The 17,389-nt window shown below is 44.3% G+C and overlaps 1 protein-coding gene across 50 annotated transcripts in view; it reads left to right on the top strand.

The window, feature by feature from the left end:
* Nucleotides 1-17,389, top strand: part of nlrp3l2 (NLR family pyrin domain containing 3-like 2) — a 74,483-nt gene that overhangs the window by 22,462 nt on the left and 34,632 nt on the right. For 21 of the 50 annotated variants that reach the window (XM_087243016.1, XM_087243013.1, XM_087243003.1 and 18 more), the window contains 3 exons: nt 526-612; nt 3,022-3,135; nt 7,554-9,443. In XM_087243016.1, the coding sequence (XP_087099142.1) occupies nt 526-612; nt 3,022-3,135; nt 7,554-9,443 (2,091 nt within the window). The remainder of the gene's footprint in view (nt 1-525; nt 613-3,021; nt 3,136-7,553; nt 9,444-17,389) is intronic. The other 29 variants (XM_087243014.1, XM_087243000.1, XM_087243002.1 and 26 more) reach the window with 2 other exon arrangements.

Here is a 17,389-nt window from a genome sequence, read left to right as displayed (position 1 = left end):
CCCGTTCAATACTCTTACAGACAAGTAGCTTCTGAACCGAATCTCCCATACGTGGATTTAGAACATCAAATCCACTTATAGCACTGGAGTTCCCCTCCTCGGGGAATGAAGGGTTACTTCTGTAACCTTGAACATTACTCAATTATCTGCTGTAATGAAACCTAGATATGACATTATTAAAATGCTCAAAATTACAAATCTGGAGTGTAAAATGTTATATGCTGCAAAAGTTTACCCATACACAACTGACACGTTAATTTTATCTTCAGGAAATTACAGTATGCATGTAATATGAGTAAACTGGTTTACAGTATATGCTTGCCTTAACATCAAAATGACTGAAAACCAAATGTTTGAAAACAAATTACCACCAAGGGTAGCTGAAAACTAAATCAAGTAGGAGTCAAAATTATTGATTTATACAAATTATTTAATTCCCCTTCAATTTCTGCTGATGAATTATAAGTTAATGGAAGATAAATTACAAAGTGTAAAACATATTTGTTTTCTTTGTTTCCACTGCAGCAAGAGAAAGAGAGAAGAGTCTTCATTGTCTAGCAGCATGTCTATGAAGAGTGACCACTACATTGATCTCCCCCCATGTAAACTCATGTGAGTATCATAGAGTTATTCAACTATCTGCTGTAATGAAACTTGGATATGGCATTATTTAAAATGTTCATAATTTAAAATCTGTACAGAAACATCTGTGAAATGATATAACCTGAAATGATTAAGTCTACCCTGATTACCCACTTGTATCTTGTACAGTGCATCCGGAAAGCATTCATAGTGCTTCACTTTTTCCACATTTTCTATGTTACCCAAAACATTCTACACACTATACCCCATAATAACAATGTGAAAAAAAGAGTTTATTAAGAATTTATTAATAATAAAAAACCTGAAAAATCTCATGTACATCAGTATTCTCAGCCTTTGCTCAATACTTTGTTGATGTGCCTTTGGCAGCGATTACAGTCTTTTTGAATATGATGCCACAAGCTTGGTACTTCTGTCTTTGGGAATGTTTGCCCATTCCTCTTTGCAATACCTCTCAAGCTCTATCAGGTTGAATGGGAAGTGACAGCCATTTCCAGATCTCACCAGTGATGTTCAATAGGATTTAGGTCTATGCTTTGGCTGGGCCACTCAAGGACATTCATTGAGTTGTTGTGAAGCCACTCCATTGATATTTTGGCTGTGTGCTTTGAGTCATTGTCCTGCTGGAAGATGAACCGTCTCCCCAGTCTGAGGTCAAAAGTACTCTGAAGCAGGTCTTCATTCAGGATGTCTCTGTACATTGCTGCATTCATCTTTCCCTCTATCCTGACTAGTCTTCCAGTTCCTGCTGCTGAAAAACATCCCCACAGCATGATTCCGCCACCACCATGCTTCTCTGTAGGGATGGTATTAGCATAGTAATGAGCGGTGCCTGATTTTCTCCAAACATAACGCCTAGCATTCACTCCAAGGAGTTAAATTTTAGTCTCATCAGAGCAGAGAGTTTAGTTTATGATGGTCTGAGAGTCCTTCAGATGCCTTTTGGTAAATTCCAGGTGGAGAGTGGTTTCCGTCTGGCCACTCTATCATACAGGTCTGATTAATGGATTGCTGCACAGATGGTTGTCCTTCTGTGAGGTTCTCCTCTCTCCACAGAGGAACGCTGGAGCTCAGCCAGAGTGAGCATCGGGTTACTGATCACCTCCATGACTAAGGCCCTTCTCCCCGGATCACTCAGCTTAGATGCCCGGCCAGCTCTAGGAAGAGTCCTGGGACCTAATGTATTAACAATGCGTACACACAAAAACTTTGCGTACGTCAGGTTTCATGCTCACATTTGGATTTACTAAGGATGAAATGAACGTAAGTGTGCGTTGTTCCACGCCAACTTCATGCCTGGTGTACGCACATTTCTTGTGTGTGTTTGTTTTATTTCCATTGGGGACTTCTAGAAGCAGTTGTGTTAAATTGCACTGTACAAAGTATCTTTGAGTCGTGCAATGGCAGCTGACAGCTGTATGCAACGGGTTCATCCGCATTTCTAGTAGCCATTGCTTTTTTGTTGGTTTTTGCCAAAGTAGAGTCATTAGCATATTCATACGGGGGAGGAGGCAGGGGGGGGGGTTTGCGCTCGTGCATGTGCGCTCAGTTTCACGTTAATTTGGATGTACAAAGAGAATATGCGTGGGATTATGCGTACGCACTGTTTTATACATTTGAATTTTTTACTGCGTACGCACATTTACAGTCTTCGTACATGAGGCCCCTGGTTTTTCCTAACATCTTCCATGTATGGATGATGAAGGCCACTGTGCTCAGTGGAACTTTCAGAACAACGGATTTTTTTCTGTCACCTTCCCCAGCCTTGTGCCTCGAGACAATCCTGTCTCGGAGGTCAACAGACAGTTCCTTTGTCTTCATGCTTGGTTTGCGCTTTGACATGCACTGTCAACCCTGTGACCTTTATATAGACATGTGTATGTCTTTTCAAATCATGTCAAATAAACTTAATTGACCACAGGTGAACTCCAATTAAACTGCTCAAACATCTTAAGAATACTCAAGGTTTTTATTTTTGATAAATTTGCACAATTTCAAAAACTCTATTGTTCACATTGTCATTATGGGGTGTTGTGTGTAGAATGTTGAGGAAATAAATAAATTTAATGCATTTTGCTATAAGGCTGTAACACAAAAAATGAGGAAGCGCTATGAATACTTTTCATATGCATTGTATAATGGTAATTCAATGTGACATGTTTGTGACAGGTGAATTTATCTTTGAGAAATTACAGTATGCATTTAATATGCCTAACTGGTATAGAGTATAAGCTTCTCTTAACATCAAAATGTCTGAAACTCATATGTTCTACTTAAAAACTAAATCAAGTAGGAAGCAAAATAATTTCATTATACAAAATATTTAATTTTAGTAACATTTCTGCTGATAAGTTATAATTTAATGTAAGATAAATTACAAAGTGTGAAACTTTTTTTTTTTTAACTCAATGTCCACAGCAGCAATAGAAAGAGAGAGTCTTCTCCATTATCTAGCTGTGTGTCTATGAAGAGTAATCACTCCATGAGTCTCCCCCCTTATCTCAGTGATGGAGCTGTGAACTCTGACTCTGTGTGAGTATCATGTGCATCTACATATTTCAGTCCTCAATATTCCAGTCCCTCTAAATATAATCATGTGGAGTTTACAGTTTAACAGAATAACCTAAAATGTAAAAAAAAATTGTGCTGGGCAACGATTCATTTTTTTTTTGCAATTACATTATTACAATTTCTGTGATTAATTGCGACTTAAATTTGCACGGTGGCGAAGTGGGTAGCACGTTCGCCCCGCAGCAAGAAGGTCCCTGGTTTGAGCTTCGATTGGGTCATTTGGCATTTATGTGTGATGCTTTTCCCTTGTTGGCGTGGGTTTCCTCTAAGTGCTCAGGTTTCCCCCACAGTCCAAAGACATGCGGTACAGGTGAACTGGGTAAGCTAAATTGTCCATAGTGTGTGTGTAAGAGTAAAGACTGATTTATACTTCTGCGTCAAACGCCCGTGTATACTACGGCGTTGACGCATAGCCCTTTGCCGTGGCCGTCGGCATCGCTGACGTGCACCTCTCAAAAAATGTAACTACACGTTGCAACGACGCGTAGCGCAAGCTCTGTGATTGGTCGGCTTGGTAGCGCTGACGAGTCTTGGCGGGACCAAGAACCGCACGAATGGCGCGAGCCTGATGGAGCGATTGTTTACAAGTGTGGAGTCCCGTGAAGGAGCTCCGGATGGAAAGTTTTGTTCTGTGTTTACCTCATGGTTAAAGTTGTTGCACATCCGCCGGTTCCTGCCTCAAAATGAGCGAGTTTGAGACACTTGAACATCCAGGAAGTGTTCAGGAAAAGCAAAACAGCAGTGAAGAAACTCGACACAGAGGAACATTTACACCTCACTGCCCACTAGCGTTTCGGAAGTGTTAATGCAGACCAAAAGAGACAGCACGCAGAAGTATAAATGCACAGCTGCGCGCGTTGCATGCGCCGTGGTTTACGCCGGTCACTTGACGCAGAAGTATAAACCAGGCTTGAGAGTGTATGGGTGTTTCCCAGTGATAGGTTGCGGCTGGAAGGGCATCCACTGCATAAAACATATGCTGAATAAATGGGCAGTTCATTCCACTGTGGTGACCCCAGATTAATAAAAGGACTAAGCCAAAAAGAAAATGAATGAATATTGTACACGGAACTCAATGCTAAACGCTTTAAACAAATAATATGGTATTTTCAGCAGTATTCCATTTAAATATTAACGGTTAAAATATATTTTACATTATGTAATCAAACAAAATATAGAACGCTCCAGTTACTAAAGTAACCCTTGTTCCCCGAAATGGGAACTTTAATGCTATGTGGAAACTTCTACTATGGGGATTTAGTCAGAACCCAATCATCTGAAAGAGTATATAAACGGGCCAATGAGTTGGCAGCGTCAGCTTGCACAGCCGTCGCTACTTGCAATCAATTTTGCAATAAAAGCGCAGCACGTGCTACTGAGCATCCCTTTCTAGCTGAAGAGACTTTTGCGCGCAACAGCTAAGGGGCAATCATTGTGGCGAAGGAACATAGCATTTCCATTTCCCCCCTCGGGGAAGGAGTGTTACTTTAGTCACTGGAGCGTTCCCCTTTGGGAGGGGAACTTGCTATGTGGGAACTTCCACCAGGGCTTGACATTAACTTTTTTGATAACCAGCCACTGTGGCTAGTAGTTTTCCAACATTACTAGCCACTCATCATTTTCCCTAGCCACACTTTTGTTGTGGGGAAGATATATTTTATATGCATAAATTTTACTTTGACATGCTAAATGTCATCGTGATTTAAATATTTTGTTATGTCCACATGCCTTCTCATTCATTTCACTACTTGTGTGTGTTGTGTATTAGCTTTATCAGTGTGCATAAGCAAATGGGTTGTGTCACATAGCAATCAGTCTTTATTTCACGACTTTTCAGGGCTCAAAATTAAGGATTTACCAAATTTATCTTTGGTAAATGGAGGTGTCTGTCTAACCTGCCAGAGCTGAAATCTACCCGCATTTGGCGTGTTGGCGGGTGAAAATGTAAAGCCCTGACTTCCACTATTGGGAAATGTATGGAAAACGTCACAATGATTGAACCTACTTTGCCCCCGATGAGAGGTTATACCAAGCCAATCTTCCAAATTGTTCCCTGACCGTTACTTATCACACTTTAACAGATGTTTTACAGATTTAGATAAATTTAAAGATTAAAATTTTTTGGGAGTCGTAATATGTTTAGTTAACCCCATTGGGGAGACCTGGTGACAAGAAGTCATATGGACTAGCCCAGAGAAGGTGGAGTACACATATGAAATATGATCGTGCATCGTGGCCGAGTAAGCATATCGGATCGTTAGCAGGGATCACACGTAGCGGGCACCTATACCCAGAACGTGGCCTGACCAGCAGGCATACCAGCAAGGTAACGGGCCATCACCTGACTCCTCCTCTGAGTCATCTGCTGGGGGCCAACCCTTTGTTGGTACGGTACTTCCCTTCTGCACACCACCATAACAGATGAAGAGCTGCTCAGATGATCTAAAGCTCTGAGTGCGGTCCACATAAACTCACAAAGCGCGAACTGGACACAGTAATGAAAGGGTTGCATCATGGGCAGCTCTTTCAGGCTCACTACCTAGGGTCTCATGTATCAAAGCTGTGTACGCACCCAAACTTTGCGTACGCCAGGTTTCACGCTCAGAATTGCTCACGTTTGGATTTACTAACGATGAAATGAACGTGGGTATGTGCGCAGCTCCACGCCAACTTCATGCCTGGCATAAACACATTTCTTGTGTGTGTCTGTTTTTATTTCCATTGGCGACTCCTAGAGGCAGTTGTGTTAAATTGCACTCTACCAAGTGTCTTTGAGCCGTGCAATGGCAGCTGTATGAGACGGGTTCATCTGCATGTCTAGCAGGTATATAAGGTTTCCATACCATGCAGTTGACCCGCCAAACATTAAAGCGCAATTTTCAGCAGTCACCATTTTCCCCAATGTAATCGGAGTGATCAACTGCATGCACATTGCTATAAAAGGCACCATCTGAAGATGAATTTTCTAACGTGAATCAGAAACATTTCCATTCAATAATTGAGTGAGTTCATCAGATTCTGGGCTCGAATGTGTCAAAACATGTTTTCATGCGTCTTACGAGCTACGCCACTCACGCTGGTAAAGTCACTTCAAAATTTTACACCTTTACATCGCACTTTTTCTTTTGTAATCCACTCAGTGCGATATTCAGACCCAACTGTGTTAACCGCATCAGCTAAACTCTCCCACTCTATTTTTTTCTTTTGTTGGTAATTCCGGAGAACAAACTTCTAAATAACACAGTTTTTCTCCGGTCTACCTCTTAAAGCAGCACCTCCAGTTCACATTCTGTTCAAAGTTTCTCTTCTTGCTTGCTTTTGGTGACGTGACATCGTGAATAGGGAGAGTTATGATATCCAGGTCCGATTGGGCCAGAGAGGCGCAACTAACTAGACCTGGTCCTGGTTCTCCCTGACCATGCACAGTAACTGCGTGAGCAGGCTCACTAGAGGAAATGCATATTTGCGCATGCCCCGAAGCCAGCTGTGGGCCAGTGCATCCGTGCCGAGGGAGCCCTCGGGACTTTGGACTTTTGGACTTGCCGACTGTTTGTAAATTCAAGACTGCATTTCCTAACGTAAAACTATGTACACTAGATTTCTGATTCTTATGGTCTCTGCATAGCCGAGCACTTCCTATATTAAAAGTGTTAAAATCGCTATTACCTTTGTCAATGTTGGCGTCAACCTAGGGAACTAGGCTAATGCGCGCAGCACCACGACTGACAGAGAGAGCAAGTGCGCACATTGCTGTGTCAGAATCCTTGCTTGTAAAATACGCTTCAGAACGCTTAGTTTAAGCAAATTTTGATTAACGTGATCATGCGTGTTGATCTGAAGAGAATCACTCTCGCTAACCGAATGCGCTGTACTGCATGCGTCCGTTCCCTAAGCAACAAGAGCAAATGCCTGACATCGCCTGTTTGTATTTCTCAAAGTTTTTTAGAATTAAATGTTTAGAGATGGTGTGACAATGTGTACTTAAGTGTGCCTTTGATGCACCCCTTGATGCTTCTTACGTCCTTGTTGCAGCCCCAGTGGCATCGAAATTAGGCACCGAAATTAGGCAAATTATGCTCAATTGATTGGAACATACCGGTTACAAAGGTACCGGTACTATAATGGCACCGGGTTTCGGTATCTAACCCTAGTGGTATATGTTTAAATATAATGGTTAAATAATAAATGCATGTTTCTTCCTAATAATTTTAAATTGTCTTTTGTTTCTATTTTGTCTCTTTGTTCATCCTGATCTTTGTGTGTGTGTGTGTGTGTGTGTGTGTGTGTGTGTGTGTGTGTGTGTGTGTGTGTGTGTGTGTGTGTGTGTGTGTGTGTGTGTGTGTGTTTAAAATCAATTGTTTGTCTTATGTGTCCTACAGATCTCCCTACTATCAGAAACACATCAGTCATTTTAAAACAGAGGCATGCCTGATGATTGATTCTCAACAACTAGTGCATGATGATCTCCAGAGAGTCAAAGACCAGCACAGATTCATCATGAAGATCAAGTACGAGAGCTTATTTGAGGGAGTGAAACTCCAGCAGAATCAAACCCTCCTGAACAGCATTTACACACAGCTGTACATCATAGAGGGAGAGAGTGAAGGAGTGAATGAAGAACATGAGGTGCTGCAGATGGAGAAGAGATACAAGACTCTCCAAGACACTCCAATCAACTGCAATGACATCTTTAACCCTTCAGCTGAAGCAGGAGATGAGGAGAAGAGCAGAGAGGAGAAAGAGCAGATCAAGACTGTTCTCACTAAAGGCATCGCTGGAATTGGAAAAACCGTCTCTGTGCAGAAGTTCATTCTGGACTGGGCCGAGGGAAAAGCCAATCAGGATGTAGATTTCATCTTTGTGCTTCCGTTTCGAGAGCTGAACTTGATTAAAGATCATCAGTACAGTCTTCACACACTTCTGCTGGACTTTCATCCTGAACTTCAGCATCTGGACTCACAGATTTATGAGGAGTGTAAAGTCGTGTTCATCTTTGATGGTCTGGATGAAAGCAGAATCACACTGATGTTTTCAGACTGTCAGAAAGTTTCTGATGTGACTGAAGCTTCATCAGTGAGTGTGTTGATGTCAAACCTCATGAAAGGAGATCTGCTTCCCTCCGCTCTCATCTGGATCACCAGCAGACCAGCAGCGGCCAATCAGATCCCCTCAAAACACATCAGCCTCGTGACGGAGATTCAGGGCTTCAATGACCCTCAGAAGGAGGAATATTTCAGGAAGAGAATCAGAGATGAAGATCAAGCCAGCAGAATCATCTCCCACATCAGAAGAGCAAGAAGCCTCCACATCATGTGCCACATACCCGTCTTCTGCTGGATCTCAGCCACTGTGCTTCAAACCATCCTGAGACAAGATCTGAGTGCAGAAATCCCTCAAACTCTGACTGAGATGTACATTCACTTCCTCCTCATTCAGACACACATGAGAAAGCAGAAGTATGAAGAGAGAGATCCAGAGAAACTCCTGCGGTTCAACAGAGACGTGATTGTGAAACTTGCTGAACTGGCTTTCAATCAGCTGATGAAGGGCAATGTGATGTTCTACGAGGAGGACCTGATTGAGAGCAGGATAGACGTCGCTGACGCCTCAGTGTATTCTGGGATCTGCACTGAGATCTTCAGAGAGGAATCTGTGATTTATCAGAGGAAGGTTTACAGCTTTGTTCATCTGAGCTTTCAGGAGTGTTTTGCAGCACTGTATGTGTTTTACTGCTATTTACACAACAACACTGAGGTGATGAAGATGTTCCTGACAGAAATATACAGAACTCAGAGTAAGAAAGTTTCTCTGGATGTGCTTCTGAAAGGAGTGATGATTGAAGCCTTGAAAAGTAAAACTGGACACCTGGATCTGTTCCTGCGATTTCTTCATGGCGTATCACTGGAGTCCAATCAGAGACTCTTACAGGATCTGCTGAAACACACAGAGAACGACCCAGACAGCATCAAGAAAATAATCAAAAACCTCAAACGAGGACAAAAAAACAACGTCAGTCCTGAAAGATGGATGAATCTCTCACACTGCTTGATGGAGATGAAGGACAATTCTGTGGTTAAAGAAATGCAAGCATTCTTAAAATCTAAAACACAAAGAAAATGTCTTTCTCTTGCACAATGTTCGACTTTGGCAAACATGATCCTGATGTCAGAGGAGGTGCTGGATGAGCTAGACATTAAAAAGTACAACATTAAATCAAAAGAAGGTCGATGGAGACTGATACCCGCTGTGAGAAACTGCAGAAAAGCTCTGTGAGTATAAATATTAACATGCACAGTAAAAGCTCCCATGTTAAATAATGGCAGATCAGCATTGAACAGACATGGATTAAGTTTCAGCTTGAAACCTTCCATTGAATTTTAATAAGGAATGCACTCTCAAATAATGTTATTCCAATGATAAAAACTGATGTCAAACATATTGTAGTTCTGAAGATAATGAAATAAGTAAAAAATGAATTATGGGTTGATTGAGCATTAATTATGAACACTTGAGGCTCTATTTTAATGATCTAAGTGCAAAGTCTAAAGCGGATGTCACAAAAGCACCAAGGATGTGTCCGAATACACTTTTTTTTTTTTTTGCTATTGTAAGGATGGAAAAAAAGGACGGTGGTCTAAAAAGGTTGTGCTCATTCTCGTAATGAGTTAAGACCAATCAGAGTCTTATCTTACATTATTTTTAGAAATTAATTGCATGGCACATTTGTTATTTACACATCGCAGACTTTGTAAGTGAAAAAACTGAATGCTTCACTAGCTAAAGACAATCTGTGCGGAGATTTAGGTCATCTACAGTGCAAGCCTTTTCTGTTTTACCTCTTCCTTTCAACCAAAGATTCAGGAAAGAGTGGTGGACGCACTACATCAAAGACATCCACTACATATTTAATTTCATAATTTTGTTTATTATACACAAAGATTTGTTTCAAAACTATTTCTAAATTAAGTTCTAATTTCCAGCAGACGAATAAATGAACAATAGTAATAAAGTGTTGTTGGAAACACGTTTTATATTCCTATTATTGTATTCCTATTCCTATGCCTCTTTTGGTGATTTTTTTTCTGTCAGATATGACAGATCTAAACAAAAAACTAATAAAACAGAAATAAAGATGCACATAATAAATGCTGCTACTACTACTACTATTACTATTAATAATAACATTAAGCAAATCCAAATTGTTATGAATAAACTGACCACAATAGAGCCGGATTCCAGATATTTGTGTATTGCTGTACATCCCTGTATGTTTATTAAGCAATATGTATGTGTGTTTTGAACCCACGTAGGTGCATAACGTGCTCTTTGAATAAAAAATTAAAAAAAAACTGTGCTATTGACTTTATATAAGCTTTAAGTTGGTCAATGGTGTGGTCTATTTCATTTCCTTCAAAATAGCAAAACGTTAACAATATCATATCAAACCTCCTTTTCAAACCTACACACCCATGAGTGCACAAAGCAACATGGTGCAAAACATGAATATGACACCTCCACTGTTCTGAAAATAGCAAAAAAAAAAAAAAACGTGTGTCACACTTAGCAAACTATTGCACTGAGTGTATGATAGGACCTTTGCTGTAAACAAGCAGAATCCATGAAAAGACTACACAAAAAACACATAAAACATGAAAACACAAAACTACAAGTGACTTCAGTTATAGCCTTGAGCCTGGATCACATTGTGATTTCAGCACAAGTTTTTTCATGTGAGACAAATTTTGGAAACCCTAAAAGATTCCTATAATCCTAGTATAACTGGGGCCTGTTTCAGTAAGGAGGTTCAAACAACTCAGAGTTTAAACTTGAACTCTGAGTTGATTTACCGAGAGATTAAAAACTCTGAGTTTTCGGTTTCAGAATAGCTGATCTGAGTTGGGTCAATCAACTTCGAGTAGACCAACTCAGAGTTAAGCGCACATCGTGACTATAAAAAGGCATTATCAATGGAGCGCAGACATTACGAGTGAATATGGCAATATCTTATAAAAGAGATCACCATTTTTTTCTCCAGCTGAAATTGATGTTCTCATGCAAAGTTATAGCAAATTTGAGCGTATATATTTGAAAAGAAGCAACCTTCAGTGAAGAAGAGACACTTAGCGTGGGAAAACAGCTGCTCAAGTTAATGCCTAATTTCACTTTTTAAGTATTTAAATATTTAAGTATAATAAAATAAGTAATGTAATTTGTGACGTTTATTATTTTTTTTCTAAACTTTTTTATACATTTATTAGTTTTAAATGATTTAACAGTGCACTTGTGTGTCTGCCTTTTTTATTGATCAAGTGATAGAGGTTAATATAACATTTAGAAGGTAAGCAGTACTAAAAATAATTTTAGAAAGAATAATAATCCCATTAATCTAGTTACATGCATGTCGTAGGTGAATTTAATTTAATTATTTATTAAAAAAGGATAAGCCATTCTCGTACAGTTCTTCTGTGTGTGACTAAAATGTAGGCAATAGCTGTTTCCATCCAAATATATTACATAAATGTATGTCCAAAACTGGAATATTGCATAAAAGATGCGAATAAAATTCCATCCAACGAGTCAAAGAGAAAAAAATCGTCACTTCCTGATTAAACTGGCACCAAATATCAACAGTAAAAACAGAATTTACTGTGGTAGAAGAAGCTGCGTCAATTAATTCTTTATTTAGCCTAATTAATGTACTTGCGCCTCGATGTCAGAAGACAATGCTGAAACACAATGAACACATGGGGGCGTCTGAAGCCATGAGACATGGAGACTCTTGACACGCACCAGACGTTCGGAGGTAATTAATAATATACACCAATACTGAAACAGTAAAGGCATTTTAAAATTTTTTTTGACATGTTACAGTGTGCTCAGCCTGCTGGTTTGCTCATTTACACACATTTTCATTATCATATGATCATGATCTTTTTTTAATGTACATACTGTAATTTGTTCAGTAAAAGTGTTTCCATCGTAGTTTATGCGCACATTTTCTATCGGATAAAAGTTTATCCTACTCAGTTATGCGCGTTTTTTATGCATATTTTAAAAAGTTATGTGCATCATGACGTTTCTATCAATCGTTTTTATGCACGTATCCAAAATAAGCATAAAAATAGGTGGGTGGAAACGCAAGGCTAAGGCGAGAAATACGCTTCATCTTTAAAAAAGGGGAGGAGACCGACAGAAACTCTGAGTTTAGAGAATAAAACCTGCTTCTGACCAGGTTAGATTCACAGAGTAAGTTACCACAGTAACTGACTCTGAGTTAAAGTTACCTTTCTTTCAGAAACAGGCTTGACTTACCCTGCTTTCTCGAGTTTAACAAACCTGCCATTTTGAAACGGAAAACCCAGAGTTTCTCTCATTTCAGGGTTAAAATACTCAGTTTTCAGTTAACCTCCTTTCTGAAACAGGCCCCTGATGTGGTTTTTATTGATGGTTTGACATGTTAATCAATAACCAATAATGGAGGTTTCAATCAGAATTTGGCAATCTGTGTGATCACTGCAGAAAAATTTAGAATTTTAAATTTATTTTGGTTTTATTATCAATGCCAGTTATAAATTATATTAACACTTCAGATTATTTATGTTTGCCTTGAGGTATCATGTATTGAAGAGGTCAAACTCCTCTGTTTATGAGTTTTGTGCAGGTTTGTGTTTGACGTGCTTTGATTTTCATTCCGTATGACATTGACAGCTGAGATCTTACTTTGTGACAAGGACGTCATGCTTGAACAGTCTGACAAGCTAAGCTTCATTGGTTCTGCTTGTTAACATCAGATGTTTATCACTATTGCTCAATCAACACTTAAGGTCTTTGCACACTGAAGTCTGAAATTTCGTATGCATTTTTCCCCATTTATATCCAAAAACCTTTTGATACATATTAATAAATTGATTCTGGAAAAAACGCACAACATTTTGGAGTCAATTTAAGCAGTAGTGCTTTGTTCTACTATCTCTTCTTCAAAGTAAAAAAACGAAAAAGAAATAGGCTGCATATTGTGTTCATCCAATACTGCAAAGAGAGGAAGGAGAGTCCTGAGAGAGTCTAAAGCTGTGCTGAATTATGCCCAAATGGAAAGTTTATTTTAAAAAATTTGTGGAATTTTGATATATTGCTTGTAAAACTTCACACAATTACATACGTAAACAAATTCAGAATAGAGACTGGCATAAAGACATTATAATAGATGGCGGCTGCATGGACTTATCCGAGCAGTGGACCATGAGGTGTCTAGCGTTCTATTGGAATGTCTATTGGCAGTACATCAAAGGTATGGACACACATACACACCAAACAGCAGGAGGGGAGAGGTGAGTCAATAACTGAATCCAGCATATAGGTGTTCCCCTTCGGTTGGGGAACTTCAGTGCCATGAATGGGAGGATTCAGATCAGAAGCCACTTGTCTGGAGAGTATTGAACGGGCCAATGAATGAAATTAATTGGCAGCGTAAGCTTGCGCAGGTGTGCGGCATCTGCAATTATCTCAGCATATAAGCGCACCTGAAGCCAGCAGACGCCATCCTTTTCGCTTCAGATCCTTTCTGAGTGAGTCGATGAGGGTTCCTCTTGCTGATCAGCACTTCAGAGCGAACGAGTGTGTCTCCCGGTCCAGAGTGGGTCTTCGCGGTGGCAGACGGTCGAGCTGGGTTTCTCCCTTGCCTGCGGTTCTTTGGGTCCGGTCCTACAGAGCGGTGCGTATTGTTAAAAAACTTTCCTAAAAGAGCAACACAGTCGTGCAGCACGTCCTTTTCAGGATGGCGCTCCGACTGTGCGTTTCTGGATGCGGGGGTTTCCTGGCTCCGGATGATGGACACGATCACTGCATTGCATGTTTGGGGGTCCAGCATGTTAATGCGGTGCTCGCGGGCGGTTCATGTCGTCATTGCGATGCCATGACCGTTGCACAGCTAAGATCGCGGCTAACTTTCGCAAGAGAGCGAGCCACCCCAGTTGCCTCCTGTTCTAAAAAAGCAGCGGGCGCTCGGGCAGATCTGAGGGTTTCAGCGGGCTCGGGCTCGCGGACCTCTCGCTCCTCACGGCGCTCCATCCAAGCTTCGGGTAGTGGGAGTGATCCGTCTAACCAGATGGTAGCTCTCACACTCGCTGACACCGGAGATCAGATGTCCTCCGCGGCATCGGAGGGTGGGCTTTCACTGTCCGACGAAGATCCGGACCCGCTCGCCCCCTCCGGGCAGGTGAGCGCTGTCAAATCGGATCCTGAAGCGGACATGTTAGCCGTGCTTTCCCGGGCTGCTTCGGCCGTGGGGTTGGAGATGGTTTATCCCCCAGCTCCGCGGCCGGACCGACTAGATGGGTGCTACGTAGAGGACCAGAAGGCGAAGCCTTCGAAGCCTCTCGTCCCCTTCTTCCCGGAAGTGCACAGTAGGCTCACGCAGTCTTGGAGGGCACCTTTCTCTGCCCGTGCTGCGTGTGCCTCCGCCCTCACCGCCCTTGACGGCGGAGCTGCCAGGGGGTATGAGGCGATCCCGTCAGTGGAGCGCGCTATCGCGGTCAATCTTTGTCCGCGCGGCGCCTCTACGTGGCTGGGTTTGCCCCGCCTCCCGTCCAAAGCCTGTAGGTTGTCTGCCTCCCTCGGAGCCAGAGCTTATAAGGCTGCGGGCCAGGCTGCTTCTGCTTTGCACGCGATGGCCACCTACCAGCGCTACCAAGCGCAGGCGCTGGCCGAGCTGCACGAGGGCGGGTCCAACCCAAGCTTATTACATGAGCTGCGCACCGCGACCGACTATGCTCTTCGGACTACTAAGTCCGCCGCGTGTGCGCTGGGGAGGACGATGTCCACACTTGTGGTTCAGGAACGCCACCTCTGGCTAAACCTGGCCGATATGCGCGATGTTGACAAAGTTCGCTTTCTTGACTCGCCCATATCCCAGGCTGGCCTGTTCGGCGACACCGTCGGTGAATTCACCCAGGAATTCAAGACGGTGAAAGAGCAGTCGGATGCGATGGGCAATGTCATCTATCGGCGTGGCCGTAAGCCCGCTGCGCCCACCGAGCCATCCACCTCCGCTGTTCCTCGCCGAGGGCGCCCGCCAACGAGTGCTGCCCCGCCCCCGCCTGCGCCTCCGGCCAAGCGGGCGCGGCGTACACCTCGAAAGCAGGCAGCCCCTCCTGCCCAGGGCGCCGTTAAGTCCGGTAAACGGACCGCGAAGCGTCCCTGAGACAGGCCATCCGGAGAAGAGGAAACTTGCTCTTTCCCCGCTGGAGGGCGGGGCCCCGATAACAACGGTACTTTTCAGTGCCACCAAAACATCAGTAAAAGAGCACTTTTTCCCTTCCCCGGTTGTGACTGCACGAGTTCTGCCAGTCCGGGACGCGCTGCCTTCCGGCTCGCAGACTCTACGTGCTTCGCCAGTGGCTCACGAGCGCTGGGGGGACGGTCTCCCTTCCCTCAGCCCTCCAGCCCCCTCTCCGGAGTCAGGGTGCGGAGCCAGAGCGAATCGCTCTCCTCCAGCTCTTCCGCGGGACCCTCGTGCTTCCCGGATCAGCACACCCACTCCACGCTGCCCCACCCCTGGTACGTCAGCGATTGTAGCGATGACTCCATTAGCGAGGGCTCTGCCTGCCTGGTTAGCGCGGGCCAGCCCCTCGCGGTGGCTCATACGCACAATCAGACTCGGTTACGCGATTCAGTTCGCGAAACGGCCCCCCAAGTTTACGGGTGTGTATTTCTCCAGGGTCAACCCCCTGTCCGCCCCTGTCTTGCGAGAGGAGATTGTTGCCCTCCTGGCGAAGGGTGCAATCGAGCCGGTTCCTCCAGCCGAGATGGAGAGTGGGTTTTACACTCGGATTTCTTTTCTCGGGATGGAGCTGGACTCGATCACCATGGTAGCGCACCTCTCCGAGGAACGCGCTCGCCTGTTGCTGAACTGTCTGAGGGAGCTCGACAGCAAACTAGTGGTCCCACTGAAGTCTTTCAGAAGCTCCTGGGGCATATGGCATCCGCAGCTGCCGTCCCGCCGCTCGGGTTGCTCCATATGAGACCACTTCAGCACTGGCTTCACGATCGGGTCCCCAGACGCGCATGGCACGTGGGCACACACCGGGTCTCGGTGTCGCCGCGCCCTCAGCCCTTGGAACGACCCCTCGTTCCTACAGGCCGGTGTGCCTCTAGGACAGGCGCCCAGCCATGTTGTTGTTTCAACAGACGCTTCCAACACGCGTTGGGGGGCCGTGTGTCGCGGGCATGCGGCTGCGGGCCTCTGGAAGGGTGCCCAGCTGCATTGGCATATCAGTCGCCTAGAGCTGTTGGCAGTGTTCCTCGCTCTCCACCGCTTTTTACCGGTGCTGGAGCGGCAACACATGCTGGTCAGGACGGACAGTATGGCGGCGGCGTATATCAACCGCATGGGGGGTATGCGCTCTCGCCGCATGTCTCAGCTCGCCTGCCGTCTGCTCCTCTGGAGTCACCCGCGGCTGAAATCGCTGCGCGCCATTCACGTCCCAGGCACGCTCAATCGTGCAGCCGATGCGCTCTCACGACAGCTGTTATGCCCTGGAGAATGGAGACTCCACCTCGAGTCTGTTCAGCTGATATGGGCGCGATTCGGGGAGGCCCAGATCGATCTGTTTGCTTCCCCCGAGAACGCTCACTGCCAGTTGTTTTTTTCCCTGACCGAGGGCTCTCTCGGCACGGATGCACTGGCCCACAGCTGGCCTCGGGGCATGCGCAAGTATGCGTTTCCCCCAGTGAGCCTGCTCGCGCAGTTTCTGTGCAAGGTCAGGGAGGACGAGGAACAGGTTCTGCTAGTTGCGCCCCTTTGGCCCAACCGGACCTGGATATCAGAGCTCTCACTCCTCGCGACGGCCCTCCCCTGGCGGATCCCTTTGAGAGAGGACCTACTCTCTCAGGGACAGGGCACCATCTGGCACCCTCGCCCCGATCTTTGGAACCTCCACGTGTGGTCCCTAGACGCGAGGAAGACTTAGGTAACCTACCGACTGCGGTGGTTAATACCATCACTCAGGCTAGAGCCCCCTCCACGAGGCGCGCCTACGCCCTGAAGTGGAGTCTATTCACTGAATGGTGCGTCTCTCGCAGAGAAGACCCCCGAAATTGCCAGATTAGTGTTGTGCTCTCTTTCCTTCAAGAGAAGTTGGACAGCAGGCTGTCGCCCTCCACTCTCAAGGTTTACGTGGCCGCCATCTCCGCTTATCATAGCGCGGTAGCTGGCGGC

The sequence above is a fragment of the Danio rerio genome, chromosome 3, assembly GCF_052040795.2.
Source record: "Danio rerio strain M-AB ecotype USA chromosome 3, GRCz13ab, whole genome shotgun sequence".
Classification (NCBI taxonomy): Eukaryota; Metazoa; Chordata; class Actinopteri; order Cypriniformes; family Danionidae; genus Danio; species Danio rerio.
This window is presented reverse-complemented; position numbering and strand designations above follow the sequence as displayed.